The sequence below is a fragment of the Anas platyrhynchos genome, chromosome Z (genome assembly GCF_047663525.1).
Source record: "Anas platyrhynchos isolate ZD024472 breed Pekin duck chromosome Z, IASCAAS_PekinDuck_T2T, whole genome shotgun sequence".
NCBI lineage: Eukaryota > Metazoa > Chordata > Aves > Anseriformes > Anatidae > Anas > Anas platyrhynchos.
The window spans coordinates 45,082,272-45,102,656 of NC_092621.1; the positions used below are offsets into that span (position 1 = coordinate 45,082,272).

The 20,385-nt window shown below is 36.1% G+C and overlaps 1 protein-coding gene across 8 annotated transcripts in view; it reads right to left on the reverse strand.

Annotated features, from left to right (window-relative positions):
• Positions 1 to 562: 562 nt before the first annotated feature.
• The window catches only part of FANCC (FA complementation group C), an 81,236-nt gene continuing 61,413 nt past the window's right edge, over positions 563 to 20,385 (reverse strand). For all 8 annotated transcript variants that reach the window (XM_038171191.2, XM_038171189.2, XM_038171187.2 and 5 more), the window contains 7 exons: positions 19,170 to 19,222; positions 16,925 to 17,024; positions 12,284 to 12,359; positions 11,277 to 11,358; positions 7,087 to 7,255; positions 4,036 to 4,236; positions 563 to 2,172 (listed from right to left, as the gene is read on the reverse strand). In XM_038171191.2, the coding sequence (XP_038027119.1) occupies positions 2,035 to 2,172; positions 4,036 to 4,236; positions 7,087 to 7,255; positions 11,277 to 11,358; positions 12,284 to 12,359; positions 16,925 to 17,024; positions 19,170 to 19,222 (819 nt within the window). In that variant the 3' untranslated portion in view covers positions 563 to 2,034. The remainder of the gene's footprint in view (positions 2,173 to 4,035; positions 4,237 to 7,086; positions 7,256 to 11,276; positions 11,359 to 12,283; positions 12,360 to 16,924; positions 17,025 to 19,169; positions 19,223 to 20,385) is intronic.

Genomic DNA, 20,385 nt, shown 5'->3' on the forward strand with positions numbered 1-20,385 from the left:
CTCATTTTGTTCTTTCTGCACATTTCCTTCCTGCTTGAATTGACTTCTCACTATTTAACAGGATATTGATTTTGTTTAAGAAAGTTAACAAGAATTGCCATATATTTTGCTAGTAGTAAAATAATAATAAAAAAATAATACTGCACTGTGAAAAGATGGTAAAAAATTCGTATCCAGCAAATTAAATCAACAGGTAACTATGATACCCATAGTATTACACTTCACAAATCTGCAAGAATCACACATTGCAACTCTCTGCTAATTCTTCTTTTAAGTAGGTTAAATTGCATGTAGTTTTAATATGGAGAGAATTTAAGAAAAAACAAAGAATCTCACATCTAAGAATGTGGTTCTTCCCTTGGAAACCAATTTTAGAGTATTTGTTAATGTAAGAGAGTACTGCATACATCTATTTCCACTGGATAGATACTTTGGTTTCTGGTCAAGAAACAAACAGTTTAGTTTAATTATATCTTCTAGTTATTCAAGGAATAGAAAACTCGGTTGCTTGATTTTGCTTTTGTAGATATGTGTAGCAACAACCAAAAAACTGCAACACACCTCTTTTTTATTTTTTTATTCAGAAATATTTGTAATCCAAAAAGAGAAAGAGCAGTGTTCTTCACAGACATATATTAAATATTTATTATTTCTTCATATGCTGGAGTCAAATATTACAACCATATTAATAAACTCACCCAGAAGACACGTCACTTCTGTAATTTAGTCTGATATGACTCACTGGGAACAAAATTGTAAGAACAGTTACAGAATATTCTTCCGCTTCTTGCAGCCAAGGGATACTAAGAACTTTGTTTTTCTTCTCCCTTGCTCAAAACAAATGCTACACCCATAACGCTGTAGTAATTTAAGATATGTAGCTCCAATTTTATATGCAAGAATAATTTTCCAATGCGTATCTTTGAACACAGCGTAAGTGTTGACATTAAAGCTAGATAGGTAATATATGAGAAGAAATGACTGAAATGTTTTAAGGTGCTCTACCATTACTTCTCCATTCCTACTTGTCTAGATAAGCTAGAAACATGTTCACTTCTTGGGATAAGTACTTTCCTAAGTGTAAAACACTAAAGCATTGTTCCCTGTCGACATTCTCCTCATCGAACAAATGACACAAAGATAGAAGTAAGCAAACAAACTGTACCTCTGGACACAAAAAAGGAAGGAGATGAGGTGTGACCATATGCTTTCTTTAGGAAATTTGGCCTTTTAACTATAAAGTTTCCTTACACTTATGTTGTGCTTGCCCTATTTTATCTCTATGGAAAAAAAAAAAGATTTCTTAAATAAACAATAGCACAATGGCATCAGTCTTCACACACTGAAAATAGGCTTTACTGAGCAAAACCTTCTATCTGCAGCATCTGTTGACAGAGACTAGCTCTTGGTATAGCACATTGGAGAGAACACTGTCCTGTGAAAGCTCCAGTACTGTTAATTAATCACTTACCAGATCTGAGAGGAGTTTTATTTTGGAAATGTTTTCAAAAAGAATTAAAGAGTTCAGGAAACACTGTTGATTTCCTGAGAACATGGAGTGCATTCACCATGAATCATTAACTCTCACTTGAGATCATCACTACTCTTATAAAAGCAGAATTGTAGAACAAAACGTTTTAGGAACAACTTACCAACCAAACAATTGGATACAATTTGCTTATAAAACCATGAGTAATTTGGGAGAAAAATTGATCCACAGCCAGATAAACAACAAGATGAGTAAGCTGCTTTAAATGACATTGGTCTCTTGTAAAACAAGGAGAGATGAGAACAAAGTTTTCAACCATCTTTCACACTTCCTCTTATATTCTAATAGGCTACATTTCAAAACAAATACATTTTCAAATATATGAGGGTAGAAAAAGTTATGGGCTATCCTTAAGTCAGAATGCTAAGACAGATTTTTCTTCTAACCTTGCTAACTAGCAATGCAGGATGTTCATGGAAGCCTGACATCTGATTAAAGACCTGATTTGTTGGCTTGATAAGGAGATGACATTAAAAACCTAAACTTTAAACGTTAAGTTTTTGAAGAAGTTCATTCACCAGCCTCACGGTCTTCTGGTTTTCTTCTCCATTTTGGTTAATTCTGTATGCAGTACGGATAAGAAGGCTACGAACTTCCTTGCTTTTATCCGTTGTCTCAGTAATCTGAAGGAAAATAGGGAAGATGGGAAATAATGCAATTAAGTTATTAGGTGCAAGCTATTCTCTATTTGATATTAGCAACATAACCACAGATCTGTCCCTCAGATACCTAAACGTGTGAGATGCTCTGATAATAAACGCTGAATTCAAGTAAACTTCTCTTCTGCTTAACCAGCCTGTTTTCACACACCTTGGACGAACTGATCATCTTTGAGATTTCTAATGTTCTCTCGAATTTAAGTGAAAAAAATAAAGAGGCCAAAAAGTTTTTAAAGGAAACGCAAAAAGACAGACAGTACAACAATTTGGAAATTATCTTCTTAGAAACCAATTGAAAATACATTAATGGACTTGGGGATACAATTCAATTCTTTAATGTTTCAAAACGTAAAAAGAAATCCCTTCCCCAAAGACTAAGTGCCAGGAAAAGACTCTAAGGAGGAATTCCGGCAGACCAGGACAGACTTTCTGCCACCTATGTGTTGTGCTAATCCCAAAATTTACTATGCTAGCCAAAACAACTGCCATGCATCCCAGTTTGGTTCTGTACCATTTTGCCTTCCATATATTGTTTCAGACCTTTTCAAATCACTTGGAAAGCCTAGTTATAAATCAATGATTACACAGATGCAATCAAAACAAATCAGACCGACATGCTCTGGCCTATAACAGCTCATGACCTCCCTGCACTGGAAATTGAATACTCGGAGTTTTAAAAGTCGTTTTATGTTACTTTCTATGAAGAAATAAGAAGTCCCTTTCAGTCAGTTTCACAGCAGCATGTTGGCCTACTACAGCACCACTGCTCAACAGTCCTCAAAAGAGAATAGCTGAAGGCAGCAGATTGTAAATCTACAAACAATCCCCTTTGTTTTACATGTATAATATTACGGTCCTATGCTGGGCAGAAGTTGTTCATTTCTGAACCTATATCTAAAATGTTAGAAATATCTCAGCTCTCCTTAAACAGATAAATGTTATGTCTCTTTAGCCATTCAAAAGGAATAACCACCAAAATAGTTTTCCAGTTCCTCCTGTCACAGAATCACAGTGATCATATAAAACATATAACCCAAACAGAATTGAAGGGCACTCTGCAGCTGGAAGGAAAAATTTTCAAAGTGCTAAAACCACACAGTACCTGCTTGTACAGGAAGCTTGTACTTTTTAAGAAAAATCTTGAGAGACACAAACACATTTTACAGTTCACACCAGTATCACTGAAAGCTCTCAACAAAATTAGCAAGATATTGTAGCAAACATGCAACATTTCACTCCATTTTTCTCCATCCGTTTTTTCACACCCTAAGTGGCACTCTCTTGGGTCTTCATTCTTTTTTTTTCTCTCTCAGTTCTTAAACCTTTCTCTGGATTTGTTAAAGTACCAAGCATCTGCCTTATCAATGCTGACACTTAGTACTTGTTTCACTTGGAAGAAAACAGAGAGAAGACAATTCCAGCACCTCTGCAGCAGCTGGATAATTAAAGTAGTGATTTGCAGCTGGGGAAAGCAAACAGCAAAATTTACAGCAAGATGTTTACACAATATGCCAGCTGTAAATTAACTGTAGGTATCCCTTAGTTGCAAGCTACTACTTGGAGTGCTTCTGCAGTCAATACAGCAATTTTTTCAGTGGGATCTTATCAAGATGTATCAAGAAGGAAAATACTTTGACTTCAGTTGAAATAGATAAATAGCAGGTTAGCTATAGTTGTTGTAGTCACAATCTCCTTTAATTCTCTGTTACGTAGCTTCTTTCTTAAGAGGATCTAACGTAAATCCAAATAGTAAGAAAAATGTATTTTACTTAAACTGGAAAAAAAAAGGGGGGGGTGGGGGAGGTACAAAAACAAAACAACACTTACATGGGAAATAAATTCCTGGGCAATCATATGTCCACCAGAAGAAAATAGTAAAAAGTTGGTAAGAAGGTGTGTTGTAAGATGCTGGGAATAACATTGCTCTGTATCTGTTATACTGTTTACAGCTGCCTGCAGATCTCTGACAGAAAGGGTAGTAGCGTTGAAGAGCATCATTAGATGGTTGTAGACTGCTCGAGCTTCTGCCTGTAAGGAACAATTCCAAAGGATGCAGGATTAAAGGAGAGTAAAGGTCACCTATGGTATTTTTCCTATGGATTTATTCACTAACAGGACACTGAATGCTTGGCAGAAACTACCCAAACATGAAAAAAGTCAGCATTTAGGCAGGGAGAACAGGAAAGGAAGGGCAGTACACATTTCTTTTATACTGATTCACACATACAAAGGTGAGCAGAAAGGATTTGTTAACTTTCTTTAATCTTGCAAACTAAGTGGGCAGGGCATCAAGCCAGGATTTGACCTTTTTAATAATAAAAGGAAATAGAGAAAGTCCCTCAGTAGAACATGGTCAGGTTTTTGCATTGTGGGAAAAAGAACAGAGACTCCTCAAGGGCTTATTTCAGTATTGCTGGTACAAACCAGTCAAATCCCCATGCAACCTGACCTCAACTGATAAAATGTTCTGGTAAGAATGCAGTTCTTTCCTTCTTCCTGTGTTGTTTGCAATTTATGTTTTTACCTTTAGAGTTAGCCAATAAAAACTCATTTTTACTGGGTGTAGAAAACAGAAGACTTTGGCTCCTACACAATTGAAAACGAACTACAAGCAAAGAACTACAAAAAAATAAAAATCATAACTAATTCTGTCCACCCTATTAAAAACAAACCAAACAAATGTGTGTTTAAAAAATAACCAACGGAAAGAAAAGAAAAAAAATCCACAACAGCAAACAAGTGCAGGGACAATGGAAAAATGTAACAACTGCAAATCCAAAGGAAAAGGACATCCATTTCTCAACCATGTTCACTAGGATATTTTATGTCAATCATTTACCTGACCTCATTTTTCTCATCCCTTTCCCATAAAACAGCTTCTATGTTTGAAAATGATTATGTTCACAATTACTTGTAATGCAACAAATGAAACCAGAATTTAAGGAAAGGGAACTGGAATCCTCCCAAATCCTTTCTCTCTCTCTGCATCCCATTCATGGTGTGCCTCCATCCCATGTGCCAGAGTAGGAAGACTGATAGCAAACAGGACCTGCTCCATGAGCTCATGCACCCTAGGACATCTAGGACAACCTCCAAATTTTGTTCCTTCAATGTTTCACAGTCTAAAGGTAAGAAAGAGCAGATGAATAAATAAGTGAAGAACAGAATATTCTGTCCTGCATGTACAAGTGAACTCTAGTGAACAGTAAAAGCACTGCTGCCTTCTTTAAATCATTTTAACAGTATGAATTCCACTCTTTCTGATATCTAAGCTGCTACCTAAATTCAGTTGCAGGAATACAATCTTAAGTCATGAGTGTGCACCTTTCCATACAAAAATATACTGCATGAAAAGGTCCCTAGCTTGCAAATGTGGCAAGGAACTATTACTACTACTACTACTACTACTACTACTACTACTACTACTACTACTACTACTACTACTACTACTACTACTACTAAAATAAATCAAACATCTACATAAAGGCAGAAGCTTAGCATGAACTGTGGGAATACTTTTCAAGTAGCCTGACCTGTGCAAAAAGTCTTTTTCACTCTAAGTAACTGAAGAAAAGACTCATACTGAAATATGAGACCTATGGGAACAGATGAGTAACTGTGTGGGCTCTAAATGGAAAACGTTTTTTTCATTGAAGTTTATCATACACTGACTGAGAGTAACAAACTGATAGCATAAGGAACACATGGGAAGGTGACTTTATATGTGTGACAATATGACTTCATTCTGTGGTGCTGGAGGTGGACAATGCTCCATATACATAGATGTCAGCACCTACAGTCGTTTGGTTTCATTCACTCGTGTTTGTTGTTTGGGTATTGCCTTCTTTCCCACCATTGCACTCTAAAACCCTTGTTTCTTTGTCCCACTGTAGCTCTAACCTAACTCTACTCGATCAATATTCCACTCCAGCTCCTGGAATATAAGAAATTTAACAGAAAGAAAGTAAAAAGTGATTGGCATGTGAGTTTGCATATGTAGTAGGGGGATGGGAAGGAAAGGAAACAAAATATTGCAAAACATACTGGAGATGTGAAAAACACACTGGAGATGCAAAATGAAAACATAATGTTAGTGTGGTGTATTGAGCTGCATCTTTTTCTTTTTTCTTTTTTTTTATTAATTAAGAAAAATTAGATACTGCAGCCAGATTTTTAATCTCTGCTTTGTAGAGCAGATAGCTTGGGCTAGTCCAAACTTGTGAATAGATCTAAATGTATTTAGTAGACTTTCATGCGTTTGATAGACTTTCATGCACTTGCAGGCACACAAAGACATGCACCAGACCACTCAGTTACAGAGAGTGAAGTTAGAACACTGCTTCATTCTGTTAGAAATTTAGCATGTTAGAATATAACATACTCTTTACAGCCTCATACATGTCAAGAATTAATACAGAGATTTAAGAAGAATCAGAATAGATGGGTGAGGTTGGGATTCAGTGCTGTGTGTGATGAATGTCTTTACTGCTTCGACTGCTGTTGTGATTTCTCTTGTGTTTCATTCTCGGAAGATGCTATAACACAGGACTGCTGAATTCTGCCACACAGAGATTTCAAAAATACCATTCCCAGCATAGTTTTATGTCTAATGAAAAACACATGAGTTATTTCAAAGAAAGCTAAAATGATGCTAATATATATAACTGTCTTTAAAAGGGAAAAAAATTTCTAATTGTCAACAAGAAAATTCACAAAAATTAGCTTCCAACTTCACTGCAACATGAGAACTTGTAAAACCAATACCTTCTCCAGTGCAGACCTTTCATTTTTTCTGGTGCATACAATTTGTTTTATAGCAATAAGATATAAGCAGACTATTAACTGCTTATCGCTGATTACTACTGTTACATCACTCACCATTGTTTGAATCCTTTGTAGGTTTTTAGTCTGAGGACAGTAGTAAAATGCCAACAGCCACAGCAAAGCATCTGGTTCTACAGCTGCCTTCAGCAATTGTTCTGCAGCAATATCCAGCCACTCTCCAAAACAAGCAACCAAAAACCAGACTTCTAAAAGGTCAGAGGAACTGGAATATGACAAAGATGCAATTAAGTATTTCTTCTTATTAAACACTTATAAATTTCTTACATTAACTGCAAAGGGTGTTAGCATGAAAATAAAGACCACTAAGCTGTTCTTCAACAGATAATGTCTTACCTGTTAAGCAGAGCCACGTACTCTGTTATCTGCAATAAGGTCAACAGGGGCACTGCCCAGTGCTATTAACAGATTAATCTTATCAGCAAAACAGAATATCCGTGACACCAGTTTCCAATAAATAGCAGTGACAAAATATTATGTATTAAAATATACATCATAAAAGTATTCACAGTTTATGGTCTACAGTCTAAGGATTTTCAAAACGTTAAGTTGTATATTATGTACTGTATTCTAAAATGCTGTTGCCTTATATTGGTTTTCTATTTCTCTGTTTTGCTTTTCTGGGTTATTTTCTGTTAAAAGCACATGTTTTTGGTAATTAATGAGGAAGTACATTTAGGTGGGATAAATATAAAGTTTTGAAGGGTATTTATCTCCTGACTTGTAAAGTTTGGATCCTCTTTAATGAATATTTGGAAGATACTACAATCTGGGCTACTGCATTAAGGAAAAGAAGGATCAGAATGGACCACAGGTCATCTCTACACTCTCTCACATTAGTTCGCATGGGGAGATGCAAACTAATGATGGGCTTCCCGTAAGTATAAAGACAAACAGAGTGAGGAAGGAAGAAAGGACATCTGGAAGGAAAGCAAGAAGCAGGAACTCATATTACTATTAAGTGTGGCAATGGGTTTGAAGAATCAGAGGTTTTCCTTAAGTTTTATTCATGGGGATTCCAAGAGCTGCTGTACCACCCCTTCCAGGAAACTCCTAAATATTTCAGAAATTTCAAGAGTTAATGCAGTTGTTTGATTATTTCAGTTGTATTATCAAGGCAGGAGAGGTGAAAAGCCAAGGGCTAGGTAACAAAAGTAGAAAGACACGCTTCTATTATTGTAACACATTAAGATGGATGGTATTTGTTTGTTCAAAGCCTGAGTTATTTTTCTTTAAGAAATCATGGTCAGCTACTGGTCCCACATCACCTGGAGAATATCACGAGATGATAGTTAGAATAAACTGCTTTATCTTTAAGACTTCCTGAAGGAGGGATGCTCTGTTTTATGATGGAAAATGTAATACACACAGATAATATTCTATGTCTAGAGTATACTGTTGACTCACATTTTCTATGAGTACCTCAGAAACTGCTGACTCTGTAAATCATACTTTCACACCACAGAATCCCACGATCTCGAAATTCTATTTATGTCCTATTCCTAGGACATAAATCCATCAAACAAGCTTATCCTTATTTTTGGATAAGCTTGGTCACTGACATCAGACATAAGAGGTTGATATAGGATGGGCTGGAAAATAGTGTGCTGAGGTAAATGCTACAGAAGTCACTGCTGTTGATATTCCACAGCTTTTGGAGAGGTAACAGCTTGTCTCTGACTGCAGAGAACTAGAGATGTATGACAAAATATGAGACAAAGTTTCCTTAGATAAAGGAACAGGATCATCACAATCTGAAGTTATTAGAATCCAGAAATGCAACATTTAAAACCTTTAAAAAACAAAAACAAAAACAAAAAACACAACAGCAACAACAAACAAATGTGACAGTGATCTGGAACAACAGCCTTCCCCTCAGCAAAATAACCTACTTATCTGACCATAATTCGATGTTGTGACAATGTAAGTGACAATGTGACAATCAAACAAAGAAACAAAACAAAACAAAAACACTAATTAAAACTTAATTACAGAGAACAGATAACTAAGGGTAACATTGACAATACTTACAACTGGAAGCATTCATAGCTCAAAGGGTAAATACATGTCCTTAAACTTGAGCATTAAACTGATTTTAACAAGTATTAAGTAGAATAGAGTCCAACTCTTGCCTCGGCAGTCAAGGCACCAGTGAAATTACAACTCACCACGACTTTCCATCAAACTGCCTGGTTTGGAATCACATAACCTCCACTTGTTACCCCATTAAAGTTTCTGCCCACTCTGTACTGACAGCTACACTACTGCCATTGCCAAAAGTAGCCTTTCACTTCTTCCGGGATTTTTTTTTCTCCTAAACTTATGTGAGTTGATTTAAAATGTCACATGATATTTACCATTTACTGAGATGACTGCATGTCAATAAGTAATCAGAATCAGGAATAACACAATGAAAAAGCAAATTAAATACAGTTACTCATAGATATTAGTACTGAAGAAGACAAGTCAGATCCTTTTTCTTCACAACAGAGAGGGATTTGGTGGAAAAAATAATTGTTGTATGAGTCCCAAAGAAAGTAAGAAGATATTCTGACAAGTACAGTGCTATTCAAACTAGTGTATTATCAAGGCAGAAGAGGTGAAAAGCCAAGGGCTAGGTAACAAAAGCAGAAAGACATGCTTCTATTATTGTAACACATTAAGACGGATGGTATTTGTTTGTTCAAAGCCTTTTTCTTTAAGAAATCATGGTCAGCTACTGGTCCCACTTTAAGGGCAAAAAGGTTTGAAATCACAGCAGACCAGGCACTAACAGACGTTGCACTGAACTGCAGCTCATACAGAAAATAAGAAACAAGCAGCAGACAGCCAGGTCTCAGGGGGAACAGCAAAAAGCCTTTTTATGCTACGCAACAACAAAAATAAAAGCTTTCATGTGTTAACTGAAACCAAGTGCGGATTTAAAGATATGCCTTCCAGGATGCTGTGAACAGGGGGACAGTTGGGTATCTTACTGTGCAGATCTATCTGGTCTAGGCATTCCATATTTCTATTTAAATATTTCAGTTTTAAAAGCAAAAATAACTTGCTTCCTTGGAATTTAAAAGCAGTTCAATACTCTTTGGAAAGCTCATTCTTGGAGCAGATCTATGCAGACTCGTATCTAAACTCTAGCCAAGTCAAGTCTCATCAGAGACCCAAGACCCAAAAAGAAAGAATTACAGTGTAACAACAGATAGGGGTGTATTTTTTGTCCCTATAGTCCTGGAACATATACTTCCAAAGCAGAATTCATACAGATGAACACTATCTTTCATTACAGTATCTATTTTGGAAAACAAAGCAAAACAAACAAAAACCACAAACAAAACACTTAGGGCAACAGGTCAGAAACACCATGTGTCAGCTCAAGGAGCAATATAGCAAACAATGCAATAGTCTAGCAGACATATCTTTATGAAAACAACAACAACAACAAAACAAAATTAAACAATACATGAAGTTTGAAGTTTGAATGTTCGTACAAGCCTGCAGAAACCCAATACGATCTCGTACATGAAAGAGAACAACTCACAACAGACTCTTTCCAATACTAGCTGTTTTGTTTTGGTTGAAAGAGTTCTCCTGTTACAATAATAAAATGGAGAAATGTCAGATCAACTTTCCAATAAGTATCCTCAGCTCCCCCTCCTCCAGCTCATAGCCTGGGCTCTGTTTTTCCCCTGACAATCCTTCCCATGTATTTTCTCACACTGCTCTTCAGGACTTTACTCCTGATGCTTTAATGAGCCAAAAGGGCTCCTTTTAAGCGTGCACTGTAACTCTGCATCCTAAAGGCAATGGCAATGCCCAAGAACAACTTGTAGGCAAGTTGCATTGGACCCTCTCCGGATATCACATTATTGCCCCAAGAACTTTTGAAAGTTCTGGCTAAACAGAATTCAATCCAGAAATTCAATCCAGAATCAGTTTTAAAAGTTTAATGGGACGAATGGCAAAGTAGGAAAGTGAGCATTTCTGTTACAGTTAGCTCTTTGCTGAAACAAAAGCAAGAAGAGAAGACTTTGTTTACACAGGAGCTTATTGGACAGGTCTGTAAGTGCTACAACGTTCTGGTTCAGTAAGTAGTGTAAGTCTTTAAACCAAAGCTATAATTAGAGAAGAAAATTAGACTTAATGAAATGTAGCCACTAAAGAGTTTGAATGACATGACTTTTCACAAAGTAACACATTCAAAGGACAAAAAGTTAAGAAATACTGCTTACCTAATGTTTGTGTCTTCTACTAAGGCTTTGACCATATTGGAAATGTGTGTCAAGTGTTGAGACCAGCATGTAGCTGGCGATTCTGAGGAGGAAGGATGAAATAAAATTCTTAAAATATGATTTTTCAAATTCAAAAGATGACTTTTTTTTTTTTTTCAAATTAAAACTTTCTGTCCAAATGGAACAGAACAATGAAATTAACCACATTAAGCGAGCATTAAAACTTGTTCAGGATTCAGTTATTACAAAGCACTTAGAATTTCCCAATTTTCAACAATAACTGTCCCTATGCTTCTTAGAACAATTCATTGACAGAGACATGTGAGGAATTACAGCTAGGAATATTATTCAAATTAGGCCAATGTATCCTTGTGTAAATTCTGCCTCGATGTTAGCATCTAATCACTGAAGTAACATTCTCAAAGGTTCTTGTATTGAGCAGAAATTACTGCTCATGAAAACCTGTATGGCATTGAGCAGTGATTTCTTAATCTATGTAAATGGGAAATCTAAATAAAAATAAAAATAAAAAAAATAAAAATAAAAATAAAAAAGTTTGCAGAACCTAAAAGAACAGCAGAATTCAAGCTTCAGAGACAAACAACAAACAACACAGTATTTCTTGTCAAATACATGAATTTTCATAATGACATTTAATGGTGTAAGAAAAGTGTTTGTGTGTGTGTATGTATATATGTATAAACATATATATATATACAGACCTCAGCAACCTGTTTTAATTCCTAATATCACAGTTTTCATAAAAACATAATGCACTCTTTGTTATGTCTTTTAGTTTTTCTTGAAGTTAATATGTGTTACAGTTACATAATAATTAGATGTTCCTACAAAAAATACACTAAAAGAAAATTATTAAAACTGCTAAATCAAAACATCCAATCCAGAAAATGGCAAAATTTAGTCTTAGTCCCTTTTAAAGTTATTTTAAAACATATGAAGACAATGCAAGTTGGCTAATGCTGCAAATATGTCATTTAGAAACTTACCAAAAGGACGTCTCAGTAAAGCTACTACAAGGGGCTGGTAATGGTGAGGGAAGTAGGCCTTCAGTGGAAATTTATGCTAAAATAATTTAAAAAAAAAAAGTTATTTTAAGAGCTTTCTGGTCAGTTTTCAAAACAAACCCACAGCAAACAATCTCATCTAACATACCAACTAGCAACACAGTCTAAAGCAAAAGAACACAAAAGTAACTCTAAACTTAATTTTAATATTTAGTACACAGAAGGGAGATAGTTGTGAAAAAAAAATCATTATAAGTAATTATTTATGGATTTTTTTAAAAATACCTGCATTAAAAAAGATTCAGAGGATTAAAAAAATTACATCTTAATGTTCTTAGTCTTTTTTTCCTGTAATCAGAAGAGTCTTCACTCTTAATTCATAAAGGCTAACAAATACTAATTAGTTTAATTTCATTTTCCACTGTAAACAGGCTCATAGATCATAACAAAACAAGAAATAATAATATCCACAAAATCTGAGGGCATGATGTGGATTATTGCATTATGTTCAATTAATGGAAAACTAAAATTCTTTGGATCTGATTCAGCACAACGTAAGGTTGTCATAGATAACAAACCTGTTGTCTATTTATCTGGGTGTGTGAAATTTGCATGATGTGAACATCACTGCTTGTGTAAATGTGAGACTAACAGCAGAATATCCTTTAATCTTGTTGCTCTGCAAGCATCTACAACAGGAATGTCCAACGTACACTATGAACTCCATCTGAAGTGAATTGAAAACAGGCTGACACCCAGGCCCAGAGGGTGCTGATGAGTGGCACAATGCCAAGCTGGAGGCCATAAGCAGCAGAGTACCCATGGGGTCACTACTGGGCTCAGTCCAGTTTAATAGCTTTATTAACGATCTGGATGATGGGGCAGTGTGCACCCTCAGCAAGTTTACTGATGACACAAAACTGGGAGGTGTGGTGAATATATCAGAAGGTTGTGCTGCCATCCGGAGGCACCTCGTCAGGCTGGAGAAATGGTCTGATGGGAGCCTCGTGAAGTTCAGCAAGAAGTGCAAAGTCCTGCAACTGGGGAGGAACAATCCCAGGCACCTGTGCATGCTGGGGGCCACTCAGCTTTGCAAAAAAAGATCCTGGGGTTCTGGTGGACACTGAGTTGGCCATGAGTTGTCTACGTATCATTGCCACTAAGGAGGCTAACAGTATTCTTGGCTGCATTAGGCAAAGTGCTGGTCAAGAGATGTAGTCCTTCAACTCTACTCAGCACTGGTGAGGTGGCATCCGGAGTTGTGTGTCCAGTTCTGGGCTCCCCAGTAAAAGAGAGACCTGGACATACTGGAAAGAGTTCAATGTAGGGCCACCAAGGTGATGAAGGGACTGAAGCACCTCTCTTATGAGGAAAGGCTGAGAAAGCTGGGACTGTTCAGGCTGGAGAAGAGAAGGTTTGGAGGGATCTCATTTATAAACACCTGAATGGAGGGTGCAAGGATGACAGAGCCAGGCTCTTTAAAGTGGTGCCCAGTGTTGGGACAAGAGGCAACGGGCATAAACTGAAACACCAGAGGGTCCCCCTGAACATCAGGAAACACTTTTTTACCATGCAGGTGACTGATCAGGCTGGGCTGACACAGTTTGCCCAGACAGGTGGTGGAGTTTCTGTCCTTGGAGATACTCAAAAGCTGTCTGGACATGGTGCTGTGCAAACCTGCTCTAAGTGACCCTGCCTGAAAAGAAGGTTTAGACCAGATGATCAACAGAAGTCCATTCCAGCCTCAGCCATTCTGTGATTCAAGTCTCCATACCAAAAACCTTAGAAGTCTTCTGGCTTCTTCCTTTAGGAATAAGAGTCAGCAAATAGATCACCTCTTGAAACGCAGACTGGGAATACAGACTATAGAATGTGACAAATCTCTAAACCCAATGAAGACCACATTCAGTCTAAGAAAAAACTTACTTAATTTGTGAAATTCATCTATGTACCTTATAAATAAATGGGGTGACACATTCTCTCTCTATTTTTGTTATTGTTCTGTAAACAACAGTTAATTTTAATTACAGCACAGTAATATGTGCGGTATTCTTAGGCAGTCAATGTATCACTGGTATGGTAAGACTCTAAGAGCGTACTTGTCAAATGGAATTAGGCTAATTAAAAATTAATAATCCCTGTACTAAAGTATGCGTGTAGCCAATTAGCTTGCATCAAGAATCCCCAGGAAAAGCAGCTCTTGACACAGTCAGTAGAGGCCAAGACAAACCGCAGCGTGAGTTACGTATCAAAACGGTATTGTAAAGCATGTAAAAACCAGTTTTCAGCATATGGTTTAAGCAAAGTAAAAAAAAAATAAATAAGTAAAAACCGCCTTGTGCCATACACACAGTATTTTAAGCAGTTCTTTCCTGACATAGACCATCACGAACTGCAAAACAAGGTACCAAGAGATAGAACTACTTCGGATGTAGCTGATTATAATAATTGCCATGATATCAAATGGGAAATAAAAGTGGATGACTGGCTTAAAATATTTATGCAGCTATTTAAAACAACATTCCCAGGTGAAAAACACTGACAATCCTAAGGGAAAACAACCCTGGAGAAAATCATAATTTCCATCAAATAAAAACAAGAGCTTTCAGTTCATGAATTCACAACTAACTTTTCACAACTAACTTGACCTTATCCTCAAGTCAGCTCTCACTACTATCACAAACCGGAATGAAATTCGCTTCTACACAAGACAGAGAAGGTCATCCCAACATCTCAACCCAGTACAGCCTACAAAGTTATCAGAAAAAACAGCACACACTGCAATAGGGAATAATTCTCCTCCTACCTACCTTGCAAACCTGTGCAGCTGCCAGACATGACCTGGTTCTTCAAAACATGTTTGGGACACATCTGTTTGCATAGCCTTTTTTCAATCAACTGTACTCTAAATTCCTATGGCCTCAGATGATCCAGCCATAACCTTCTTCATCTTCTATCATTACTGGTAAAACCATTAATTTGCTCCAGTAACATTTCTTATGGTAAACATTAATGGTAAAACCAAGAAATGTTATTGGAGCAAATTAAATCCCCTATCAAGGACATCCAGATACTACAAAAATGGTTGCCCTATGAATATATGTAATACTGGTAGACCACAAAAAAAAAAAAAAAAAAAAAATCACAGTGATTTAAACAATATTTAGGAAGTAGTCTGTGTCTGCATATTTTTATGTCAACTGTTAGTTAACATTACAGTTGATTCATAAACTGTGAAACAAGGGATTTTAAATTCTAAGAATGAAGATAGTATCTAAATTAAAAACCCATGAATTAAACTGTATAAAAGTAAAATGCAGGAAACTTAACATTTAAAACCACTTTCAAAGAATTGGGCAATAGTCCATGTTGCGATGTCAGCAGATGAAGAACTTTCACCATGAATCAAACATCACCTGCACAACAGGATTAGCCCTTGGGTGTCTGATGGGTGTGGGATCTTTACTTGTGTTCTCCACCCAGTCACCCACACCTGGGGCTACACAACATGCTGCTGCCATGAAACCAGGGTGGCATAAAATTAACACACACGGCACCTAAATATTAAGCAACACAGCTGCAGTTTCATCCTTAAATCATATTGCCTGAAGCTAGAAGACAGATTCAATCACAATGCTAATTAAAGGTCAGTACATCACAAGTTCCCAGATGAAGTCCCCACATTTTCTTAACTACCATTTCCTCAAATGGATGCAAAAATCAAACGAATGGAAAATGTATTTGAGTCTAAACCAAAAACTATTAAATGATAGGATAATTTCCAAACTTACATCATATGCATTGGAGTTAAAAACAAGCAAAACTGTCAGGATGTGAAGTGACAGTGATCCGGTAATCTAAAAAATGTTTGTAACCTATAAACAGAACAAAACTTATTCATATCTCCCATTGTAAAAATGTAAAGTAAAGAGCTGATCTTGCTGATGGTTAAAGTAGTACATACAAAAGTAAATCTACTTAATTCAGTTCAGTAAGAACAGTGTAAACTGTGCAGAAGAAGAGATGTTAAGCTGGGAAATTTGAAGCTTTAAACTGAGGAAAAACTCCCAAGGCATTAATGACCAGAAACTGAAACTGTTTTGCATGCTGCTTGTTCTACCTTTTGGTATCCTACTTACTGATATTTGTGGAGGGATTGAGTGTGGGGACACAGACAGGGAATGGGAACAAGGCTGGGGTTATGACCTCTGTTTCATGTATTATAAAGAACCCTACAACTGCAAAAGAAAAACTAATCTGAACTTTTTCATCCTGTCTGTCAAAGGTGCATGACGATAATGATGCTCATTGTACAGACAGAAACTTCAGCACCATGACAACTGCCCTCGACAAAAACAACAGCTTGTATGTTCTCAACAGGTTGTAGGATTATTTCAGGATAAACTCAGGTAAATTGCTCTGGTATATTGGTTTCACGCTGCATTTTTATTGACGGTTGAAAATGTCTGAACTAAACTTTGGCGTGCATGTACAGCTATAGAGTTGCTACCATTTCACTCATTATATTCAGTCACTATTCCTATCAGCAGAATTGTTATTTTCTTGCAAAATTATGTATGTTCTCACTGTAAAGGAAACATTAAGAAGTAGGTCTTGACCAACCTGCTTGTTTTCATTCTGGAGAACCTGAACGAAGAGCTGTGTAAACACCTGTATTATGGTCATAACTTCTGGAGTTCCATCAGTTTCCAGCAGTGCATTCCTAAGCATAAACATTGAAAAGTTAGATTATGACAGATTAGATAATTAGTCCCCCAAACACACCACTGTTATTGAAAGGAAGGAAAAAAAGGTACATTCCTCCTAGGCCGTAGCTTCAAGCTGTGTTTGAGCTCATCACACTGATTATGCCAGTGTGGAAACTGATAGAATACCAACTTCACATGTTTTTGTTTTCTTTTGTTTTTAAGAAAACATATACAACCCCTACAGATACTCTGGATTTATGTGCATAGAGTATACACACAGAAATGTAGAATTTTCTTTACCAATATGGGAAAACTGATAAAAACAAAAATCAGACTATCAGACTATCACAACTTTACTAGGCAAATTTGGTTTTAGAACAGTCTCATTGGGTTCAAGGCAAGTATTCCTATGCCTACAGTTAGGCATATTTCATTGCTTTGTTGGAAGGCATCCATGGGCCATCTCAAATTAGAAAGAAATTACAATCTCCTGGGGCATGGTACCTGGAGGAAAAATATGAGAGAGAAAGAGGGAAAGAGAGACTTAAATTGTTAAGTACTGTACTCCTAATGTAGTCAGAAGAAATGGAAAAAAAAAAAAAGTTGTCAATCAAATTTAAAAGTTCCATCTATAGCAAACTAGACAAGAAGACCAAACTTAAATATTAAATAATACAGCTGCAGTTCAATCACTGTCTCTCCTTAGTGATCATCAAGCAATGAATCAGCAGCACAAACAGAAATTAGTATACACCAAATGCATACTTTAGATCAGTAATTACTGCAGATTTAATTAGAGACTGATTCCAAAGTCCTTTCATTGGAGAAATCATAAAATCCGTTCTGGAGGTTCAGGAATGTGAACCCTTTAACTGACTTTCCATAGGGCATAATGAAACCTTGAGAAAATGGAGCACAAATCACATGGACAGCCAAGAGTAATTTTCATTCCCATCCTTAAAAGATGTGTAATGGTCAGGAAAAAATTGTTCAAAGTAAGCTGACACTGGGATTTAATATACCTTTTTTATTAGAGACTTATTTTTTTTCCATAACAATCAAGAAGACGAGAACAACGAACACATTACTGTAATTCAGAAATTTCATAAAGCTGCAGGCAAATATAATCTCTAGTTTAAACACAAGAAATAGTACACAAACTCAGGCCAGGCTTATGGACTTTATAGCTGCACAGAGCAACAAAGTAAGCTTCTACTTTGTGGAAAAAAAAATCATTAATATCTTGTATCTGCATCTCCCTGTGAAGAAACAATTTAGCACATTAAAGCTCAATAACAAGCATGCAAATAGTAGGAAAAGTTATTCCTGAAACAGACAAAGTTTAGATGTGTGCTTCTAAGAGTGTACTGCCTCTGCCCTGCACTACAGTTTCTGCAGTAGAGGCTCCTCTGTCAGTACCTGAACATATGCACCTAGAAGGCTTTTTTTTTTTGCTTTTTTTTTTTTTTCCCCCTTCTTATAAAGGAAAACACTTGATGAACAAAGATCATCAGCTTCTTCTTAGCATTACTGTTGTATCAAATCTGATTACCACAGCAACAGACCATCTTAAAAAGAATGATAAAATAAGAAGAGAGACAAGCAAAGAGAAAAAAACATTGAAACTACAAAGGACTGGAAGCCCCCATGTGGTGAACAATATACCTAGCTTCAAAATAATGCATTCGAACAGAAACTCATTAATAACAGGCAGATCAATAGCTTAGTGCAAATAACAGCATATCTGTTGTCAATCCTGAAGATAATTAACATAATGTCAAAGATGCCACATTGGTAATTGCAAATATTATAGCTACATTCCACCTTCATGCTGGCATGGGCCAAGCCATTACAGAGTATTTACAGTTTTCACATCAAAATAATATTTCAACAACAAATCTCTACTATAGAATAAAATAAATTTCAACTTCTAAAGGCTAAAATACAATGTAGTCGATTATAATCGGCAGTTATAATGTAACTTTCAATAAAGTTCTCGGGATTTTTAACATTTGCTATTATTTGCAGTATATTACACAAAGGGGTATACTGAGGCATTCTGCTAAGAGTATATTATATTAAAACATATCTCATGAAGGAAAATCTCAGTGTTTAGACTGGTAATTTCAGACACTTTCCACTATAATTTCAAAACTTACTTGAAGATTTCATTAACAATTCTGAAAATGGCAGGATGGCTTGCTGCTTGTGGCTGTTCGTAAAGAAATGAAAGGAAATCAGTCATTAAGAAGCAACTCAAACAACTGTCACTGTATATTCTATGGCTTAATTCATGGATACTATTATGCTGCAATTATTAAACTGTAAATCTTACCTCAATTCTTACTAAACACTCAGATTTTCTAAGGGTTATATTTTCCAAAATAACTACATTAAAATCATGAAGGGACAGCCACAACGATACCAAGCAGGCTAACAGCTAATAAATGCAAACACCTGGGATACCAAACTGTTTATGACAACAATCACTAAAAATACTAAAACTGGCAGATAAAACAGGTTGTTGCATGCAATTGCTGGAGGCAAAAGGCATGGAGAAGATTTTAAAAAGCTTTTTTCTTGCCTTTAAAGATGATTCCTTTTGGATGTGCTTAGAGATTCTTGATACGTCTTCAAAATGAAATTCCAGAAATTATATTTACTTCCTTTGTCTTTAGTACTACCACATGCATTTTGGTCCAAGACATATTTTCACAGTATTATGTTCTGTTAATTTCAGGGTTGCTAATATGAGCTAAATATCTCAGTGCATCAACTATTTTTATTTTTTATTTTTAATTAGTGAAGCTTTTTATATTTGTGGTTCTACCACATAAAAGACTATTTTAAAAAAATTATATTAAGCATGCATGGGTAAACACACTACTTGCTAATCCCATGTTCTTAAATTCTAAGATTTATGTAGGCTTTTATAAAGCAGTAATATTATACTCCTATTTACATGGTCTCCAAAGTGCATTAGCTTAAGTAAAAGTAAAACAAACATAAAATAAACTCGTGGTTTGTTGTTGTTGTTGTTGTTGTTTGTTTGTTTTTGTTGGTGGTGTTGTTTTGTCCTGAAATTAGCACCTGAAGATTTGATGAGAACATAATTACTCAGGAATATGGAATGATGCATGTCTGGTTAATTGCATATTACATACTTCAAGACGCATGGAAGGAGTACACATGGCATTTATTTTAACAGCTCTAAGTGTCTGAAGCACCATTCCAACGAAAACTTTTTTGCATCTGTTTCAAGCTAAAAAGTATCCAGTAAATGCGATTTTTCTTTTTGCTTTTTAATTACACACAGGCAGAAGGAGGACTTTATCCTACATGACAACCTCAGAAAACAAAAAGACAACCTTTAAG